This window comes from Phlebotomus papatasi, chromosome 1 (genome assembly GCF_024763615.1).
Source record: "Phlebotomus papatasi isolate M1 chromosome 1, Ppap_2.1, whole genome shotgun sequence".
In the NCBI taxonomy this organism is placed as follows: domain Eukaryota; kingdom Metazoa; phylum Arthropoda; class Insecta; order Diptera; family Psychodidae; genus Phlebotomus; species Phlebotomus papatasi.
In genome coordinates, this window is record NC_077222.1 from 33926421 (window position 1) to 33935315 (window position 8895).

The 8895-nt window shown below is 37.2% G+C and overlaps 1 protein-coding gene across 1 annotated transcript in view; it reads left to right on the forward strand.

Moving 5' to 3' along the window:
- Window positions 1-5182, forward strand: part of LOC129804510 (serine protease filzig) — a 43641-nt gene extending 38459 nt beyond the window's left edge. The window contains exons 3-7 of the mRNA XM_055852291.1: window positions 66-2470; window positions 2562-2748; window positions 2810-2994; window positions 3057-3292; window positions 4374-5182. Coding sequence (XP_055708266.1) covers window positions 66-2470; window positions 2562-2748; window positions 2810-2994; window positions 3057-3292; window positions 4374-4538 — 3178 coding nt within the window. The 3' untranslated portion in view covers window positions 4539-5182. The remainder of the gene's footprint in view (window positions 1-65; window positions 2471-2561; window positions 2749-2809; window positions 2995-3056; window positions 3293-4373) is intronic.
- Window positions 5183-8895: the final 3713 nt, after the last annotated feature.

The window sequence follows — 8895 nt, forward strand, 5'->3', positions numbered from 1 at the left end:
CAACATATCAAAGGTTTCCGCATCATCTAAACTTTCTCTGTTTCTCTCCTTCTCCTATTTTGCAGATTTCTCTTTGGCACTTGCTGTCAACTCCAGGGAACCGTAGAAACTCCACTCACACCACCAACAGATGATCTAGACGACAGACCCATCAGCAATCAAGCGGTCTCGATGTCATACGAAACGTATGGGAATCACATTCTTCCCGCAAATTTCCCCCACAACGAGATCAAGGTCCAAGATCGACCTGTATCAACAACAGACAGTTCCCAAAAGTACACAAGTCACTACTACGTGAACAACGAGGCTGTTGTTGTATCATCCCCATCATCAATTCACAAAGTCTCTACATATCTTCCACACACAACAAGTACAACACCACCCCCACAAGCATCCACCAAAATCGGAGACTTCTACCTACCCATGGGCTCCAGTCCGAGTCACTACAGCTCAGAGATCCCAACTAGACTCTCATCCCCATTTAGTTCAACAGAATCCTCCGCACAAGACTACTTCACGGCCAGTCAAATGAATCATGTAACAAATAGTCTCCTGGACAACAGTTACGGTACACACTTCACTCACAGTGACATCACACATCCAGGAGCTGATGCTGACCTGATAGATGATGGTACTAGTGGATACGCCAGACCTAGTGACTTTACATCAGTTGGCAACTTCATTCACTCAACAACCATCAAACCTTCCTCAAAAAATCCACCTCCAAAACCAGAATTCAAACCAAAACCAAAGCCTACGACTGCAAATCCAAACAAATACGTTCTGGTTCACACGATATCCAACGATAAACCAAGTGTTAAACCTACAATCGGTGAAAACGATATGGAATCCATAGAATCCATAATCTTAATGCTGAATGAGACAAATACAGGACCACAATACAATGCAGCGTCAACTCCAGAAGACAGAGAAACAACTTTCTACACAACGAGATATCCTAGCAACTACACGGAAATCAATACAGACAAATACGGTCCTACTAGTTTCTACGTAACTTCAAAATATCCTTCATCTACGGGGAAACCTGCGCAAAGTCAAAAACCCAAAAGACCACCTTCTAAAAAACCTCCCTCGACGAGCTATGTTTCCAGTACTGCAGCTGTTACTCCTAGACCAGGTGCGACGACAACAAAGAAAGGAACTAAACGTCCCGCTACACAGAAACCTCCATCGACGAGTTATGTCTACTCACCTCATCCGACAAAGAGGCCAACAAGTGTAACTGTGTCTACGAGTCCTCAGAAATTCTCAACATCTGCCCAACCTCTGTTGTCTAGCACAACACCTACGGTTATCGTACTAGGACCCTATGATCAATCCAGTTCAACAGAAAGGCTCCCACCTGAACAAATCATCCAGTCTAAACCTATTGAGCAAAGTGTTTATGATGCCGATGACGATGTAGGATATGGACAGGTTTCAGTAACCCAAAGACCATCTCCGACTGTTGTTATTACGCCAAAGCCAGCTGCAGGATCATCATCTCCTTGGCCACAACATTCAAGACCTACAAAACCACCAAGCACTTCCTACGTTTACAGCCCCATTGTGACCAAGAGACCAGTACAGCAACCAACATCTCCTTACGGACCTTCAAGTACCTTCACTCCCGGCTACTACCGACCTCAATATGATCACACAGTATCATCTACAGCAATCTACACCGCTGAAGAATCTGATGGAATCTACAACTATGTGCACACCCAAACAGATTACGACAAAAACTCCATCTACGCCGGTTCGACTCTTGCCTATCCAGAAATTTCGACAATCAAGGAAGATTATCCCACACCGCCGTACGATTCAATAAACTTCCCACCGGTAAGGAACCCCAACCTCAACACATCATCCAACTACCCCTCAGCTGACGAAGAGGAAGTCGTTACCCCAACCTTCCTTGAGGATCAGAAGTTTAAGGACAAGATGGACCTGTTGGTTAGCAAAATTGTCGCTTCTCTTCAGAACAACTTTGACAGCTTGGCTGATGTAGTCCTGGAAAGAAATGCCACAGGAGTACTCCACAAGCGTCCAACCCCAAAACCCGTCGGAGGAGCACCCAGTAAGAAACCTCCAACTAAGAAACCTTCATCTAAACCTCCACAGAGAACAACAACCCCTGCACCAGGAGTTCCAACACGTCGTCCAACAACAAGACCTACAGGAGCTGGAGTTGCTCGTCCTGGAGTGACAACGAGAAAGCCCACACAGAGACCTGGACAAGTCACGAATCGACCAACAAGAAGACCAACAACCACACTCTTAACTACAACTAGAAAGCCTATCCAGAAAGTCACAACAACAGTACGACCTACAACGAGACCGACAAAACGTATCAAGACTACAACAATAGCCTCCACAACATCGGCAGATGATTATGACACGGAGGATGTAGGCGAGGAACAAGATGGAGAAGTCTCAACACCTCTCAGTATAGAAGATGGAAGAATTCGTAAGTAGCGTAAAGAATTGAGAATTTTCGTAATCAACTAGATTGACCACAACCAACTACAACAAAATTTATAAATTTGTATTTTTGGTAGGATGTGGAGTTAGGCCTCATGTGAAAACTGCGAGAATTGTGGGTGGTAAGAGTGCACACTTTGGGGAATTCCCATGGCAAGTACTAGTACGCGAATCAACATGGTTAGGACTCTTCACAAAGAACAAATGCGGAGGAGTGTTGATCTCCAACAGCTACGTAATCACAGCTGCTCATTGTCAACCAGGGTAAGGCATTCGTTGATAAATATTTGAGAAAATATGATTAAAAATCTAATTCCATTCCCAGATTCCTTGCATCTCTCGTGGCTGTCTTTGGGGAGTACGATATTTCTGGGGAATTGGAGTCTAAACGATCTGTTACGAAGAACGTAAAGAGAGTCATCGTCCATCGACAGTACGATGCTGCTACTTTCGAAAATGACTTGGCAATCCTTGAACTTGAAAGTCCTATTCACTATGATACTCATATTGGTAGAATTTTTAGATTATGGAATTTTTAAGTACGAAAACTCAAAAATTCTTTTTTTTTTCAGTGCCAATTTGCATGCCACCGGACAACGCCGATTTTACGGGAAGAATGGCAACTGTAACTGGTTGGGGACGCCTGAAATACGGTGGAGGGGTACCGTCAGTTCTTCAGGAAGTTCATGTTCCCATCATTGACAACAGCGTATGTCAGGAAATGTTCCAAACAGCTGGTCACAATAAGAAAATTTTGAAATCTTTCCTCTGTGCTGGATACGCAAATGGTCAGAAGGATTCTTGTGAAGTGAGTATAAATTAGTAGCACTTGAGTTAACAAGCTGCCCAAATGATCAAGAAACAATCTAACCTTAAAGAAAATTACCTCGTTAGCTAAATAATTTGGCTTACAAAATCATCCACGTTCAGACACTTTCTAAATGAGCATGATGAGAAATCTGAGAATTTGCGATACACCGTGAATTTTGAAGATTCATTTGGTGTAAAATGTAGCACAAATTGACAGTGATAATTTAATTTAGTCATTTAAATGCTATAAAACTTCTCATTCTCCAGTGAAAAATGAAATTTTTCTTGCGATAAAGAAATTGTCTCATTTTAAGTACTTAATTTAAATAAATTGTGTACTTTTCGTATCTTTCTGAGATGAATATTAATTAATCAGAATGAAAAGTACCTCACGTAACTGAAATAAAAATTTAAGATAAAATCTCTGAGTTTTTCGAGAAAGTTAATTTACTCTGCAGCGATATAATTTACGGCGTAACAAGGATTTTAAATTTATAAATTCACGTTTGGTTTTCAAGATTACTTAGTACATTAAATTACTAATTAACTCATCTAATAAATATTATCAATATTCTATTTGTTTTAACGGAACTCTGGGTAATTTATTACCTGAACACCAAGAGAGAATTATAATATATTTTTGCGTTCCACAAATAAACTTCTAACAATTGCTCTAGATCAAATGATTTAAATCAATGCTTCCGGAAATCAATTTGCGAAAAAATCACAATGCCACTAAATATTATTAAAACTAAAAAAGGAGAATATTAAAATATTGTTAAAAATTACAAGAAATTAGTTAGTATTCCACAAACAGTGGTGACTATGGCTCTATAGGTCAAACAGTTTGAGATATCAACTTCAAATCTTCAGTGACCCTCCCAAAAGTCGATTTTTGCTACTGACCCCAAAATTAAAAGAAATATTATTTATAGAGAATAAGGGAAAGTACCCATGCTTCGTACGATCCCAAGCTATGTAATGAGTAAATTTTTCCACTGCAATGTTTCTCAATAAATCGTCAGTTGGATCAGCAACTGTGCTAACTACAAAAAACTTACCATTTTCCTCAATTCCAGGGCGATAGCGGAGGTCCTCTAGTCCTTCAGCGTCCCGATGGCAGATGGGAATTGGCCGGAACTGTATCCCATGGCATTAAATGTGCAGCCCCTTATCTCCCTGGCGTCTACATGCGAACAACATTCTACAAACCTTGGCTCCAGAGTGTAACAGGTGTTCACTGAAAGGACAAATCCAAGAAAAAAAAACAAACATTTGTGGTGGGACAATTGGACAAAAAGAAATTAATTTTAAATCTCCAATGTGTTAAATGTACAAGACCTCCTGAACTATCTGTCTCTCTTGAAAAAAAAAATAAAAACAAAATGTAGTAGAAAATTTAAGAGAAACACTGGAAATCGTCATTGAAAAAAAAATCAAAGGATTTACTGTGAAATTTCTTGAAATTTTAACACATTCTCCAATTAATGACTTTCAATGGAGAATATTGAGAAATTTCTCAATCGACTTAGCAAATCAATGGAGTTAGTAGAAAAGTAGATTGTAATATTAAGTGGTACTTTTATTTATTTTGTATTTATTTGTTGGACAAAAACAATGTGATGAATGTTGAAGAACAATTGAGGAAAATTCTCTCTCTGTTTTCTCCTAACTTTAAAAAAGAAAAGCTTAAAAAATGTTTTTTTGAAGGGAAAAAAATGTGTGAAAAGTGTGTGCAAGTGTGTATTATTTGTAATTTAGGCGTTAGATTTGTATTCTTGTTGAAAAAAAAAACATTGTTATAATTTATATTTATTTTGTACACAATACTAGAGAAATTATACTGTATTTTATATTTATGATAAAAATACAAACTCTTTGGAAAACATAACGAGGTTTTATTTAAAGACTCTCTTAAATTGAGAGATTTTATAATCTTTCAATGTACGCTTGAAAGTAGGCAATTGAGTAGCACAAAGATCTCGCACGTAGAGTTGTGATTCACGTAGAGTTGTGTGACACAGCTATTGTAATGCTGCGATATAGTCAACATTCCTCCAATTGTCTTCGTATTCAAATAAAACATCTCTACTTACAATTATGCAATTACGAAGTAGTCTAAATCGGTTTGAACTGGCTATGAAGCAGTAAATTCTGTACATCGAAGAGATTCATTTCAAAGAATAAGTTTTTTTTCTTTCAATTTTGTTGTGAATTTCTAAAAATGGTCAAAGATCAAAAACAGGCTAGCTGAACATCCGGACGTAATACGAAATTACGAAAGTAATTCATTTTACAAAATAATTTAATTTTTTTTAATCATCGTTATTTTTTCTACACTCACTCGAAAACATCAATAAAGGTCTCAAACTGTTTTATGGTTTTTCTATAATCTCTAATTAGTTTTACATATACAACATTTCACTTAAGAAAAATAAAGAAAATTTACCGAGCAATGCACAATACTGAAAAGCAATGCAATAGATTATCTTGGAATTAAGTACCTCAAAATGCATGTTTAATAATTTTGTGCAAATAATACTAAAAAAAAACAAATTTTATGTTTATGCCATAAAAAATCTTTCAGAAATAAATAGTGTGTGACTTAAAAAGTTAGATTTAGTTATATTCTGGAACAAAATGAGAATAATTATCAGACTTTTTAGTAAATGATCTGCTCTTAATTATTTTCAATGCATTATTTATTTGATAAAATTCAGATAAGGATAATAAAGTTAAATGTGCACCATTTCATTCGATTATAAATCTGGTAGATTTCCAAATATGTGAATGGACTAGCACAGTGCTTAGCACTGCCCTAATGGTGCACACTTCTTTTCTTATTGCCTATTTCTGACCACTACTGATCTATATGCGGGTGATTTTGCACTCCGGGAGTACCTTTGCGTCCTCCCCTTCTATTTACAAGTTTTTCTTTAATTATCGTACTTCAAACTACAAGGAGTTCCGGATTAAGTGAAAACGGATTGAAAGAATTTGATATGAATTGCCTACTATTGGGAGTTCCGCCGAAAATATTTTACATACATCACAGCATTTCCGTAACTTATTCCAAAGACTTCTCCTGTAAGTATGCAAATTTTCTGTGTCACCGGAATGAATTCGTAAGCTTTTTATCGGTCCCGAGAATTTTTTTGAAATAAGAACCCACTGTATTCTCTATCTCTACTAATCGGACATAATAGATCGGTTCTATAAAGACTATAAAGACCATCCTTAAGTGCAACAACTAAAGTAAAGCTTACGAAAAGCAGGGATGTAAAGTCACCCCCGGAGTGCAAAGTTACTCACATCACATATACGGTAATTTTTATTGTTACTATTTTAAGTGTTATATGCAACAACAAGATAGTTTTTTGTTTTAAATTCATAATTTTTATAAATAACACATTATGTATGTCATTCGAGCTAAAATGAATTAATTATTTCACGCAAGATTAAATATTTCACGCCAGTCTCTCTATGGGACAAATTCTCTCTCATTTTGAGATTCTAGAGATCCATCCTGATTAGTCCGAGGGTGATTTATGGAAGATCTACTCCAATTTATTCGTGGGTGATCTTGTGGGGGGGGGGGGATCCCTAGGAAAAACCGTTCCACCGGCCCATCTGACCCGAGAAAGGAAGGAGGAGAGCATCTTAGTATTTTTTGACTAAAAAATCCGGAATCATGATATGTTTTCACTTTTCAAAAGGGAAATTCTATTTTTCTATGTGGTAAACTTAGACAAATCCAAAATGCGATACATATAAATTACTAAGAACTTTATAGAGCTACTTACAATGAGCATTCAGAAATTAATGGTTTTTAGTGTTATCTTGTTCTCGGTTTTACAAAGAAAATTTGTAAATGACATTGTCATATTATTACAGAATTCTTCCCTCCTGGTCACATGGAAGATAATGGAGATGCAGAGAAGTACCTGATAGCTGACCTGACAGTAGGTTCTGGAGGTGTAGAGTAGCAGCAAACGACTCCGGAAGATATACAAAATTGCAAGAGTTTATGACGACGACAGATCTGAGGATCCCAAAGAATTCATCTTTTTGACACATGGATAAGAAACTAGGCCACCTGGCCTACGAATGAGGAATTCTCACTTTTTTTACAGGAACATTTAAGAAGATCAAAAAAAGCCTACAAAGGGTGTTATGGTGTTTTCGGGTTTAACATTCCAGGTGGTTTTCCCTTCTCAAGGGAAAATCACCTGCAAGGGTCGTAAGTCAACTGAAGGTGACTGCGAAGGATTGCAAGGTTCTACCCTCACCACGGAATCGTAATAATACACCTTTCCATGAAGTTTACACTAAAACCAACTTTGCTATGAGAGAATCACAACATCCATAAGTTTTTACAAACTCTTCACTAGCTTTAATCATAGTTCGTGCGCTCATATGAAATTAACTTTGTGAATTGGACTAGTTCCTGGAATGTCTTTTTTAGTCCTTTCTGGCGAATTCATGAGTCGTAATACGCAAAACATCTTTAATTGATCTTTATGTTAATTCGAGATGACCCCAAAAGCTTAAGAAGTCTTCTAATCTCTTATCTAAAGATAAGTCAGTTTTAAAAGGTTTAAAGACTCTTTAACTTTCGACTTTGAATTAGGTTCATTAGAATAATAGAGCAAGGGTCCAAATATACTCAGGCTGATTCTCAAAAATAATTTAGCCAGTAAAATTTGGCAGTAAGAGATTATAAAGGAAATTTTTATAAGAGATCTTTAATTGATTATTCTAAGCCCTCAGTGTATATCAGTTTGGGATGTATATTTTATAATTAAGCCAAATTTTGCAGGATAATTATTCTCAAGGATCAGTCTGAGTCTATTTAGGCCCTAAGAGTAATTAATCCTTCATATTCTAAAAGTTCAGTGAATTTATTCGCAGTTTAGATGTTGGTAACTTTCAGGAATAAGCTTAAACTTCCAATCTGACAACTGTGGTTAGCGCCAAGTGGAATACCTTTGATATTAAGAAGACTATCGTTTCTTGTATTCCCACGTACGAATAGGAAGGTGTTTTTGGACACATTCCAGTTGCTCTTCAAGAGCTCTTTTGGCCACAGAGAGGCATTTTCTCCCACCGTCAATGGAGAGGTCTCTTGGTTGATCTCAAGTAACGCGCGCACGCGAGTGGAAAGAGCCGAAGACGTTGGAAAGCCACCACATCTAACCACAAGAATGACGATCATGCTAAGAGTTTGTTGAGTCTCTCGAGTCAGTTTCTCTGGTGCATTCGAAGACAAAAGTACAGTATTTTGTGCGTTTTTACCTAAACCACCTCTCTCACAGAAACCAAATCTTTTTTAGCAACTCTAGAGCACGCTCCTATTTGCCAATTGGCAATTCAACAAGTTACTTTCCATCGACTAGTGACTTTTACGCGTTTTTTTTTAGTATTCTCTTTGAACTCTCCTAGGCACATAAACTCAATTTGACAAAGAGATATTTCAAAAGTGCTAAAATAGTCTCTTTTCTTGGAGGAGAGAAACACCCTGAAATTCGTGAATATTTACCTTTCATTGAGTTAACAGAGAACGTCTCTCATAATTTGGGTGTCTTGACTTTGTAATTTTAT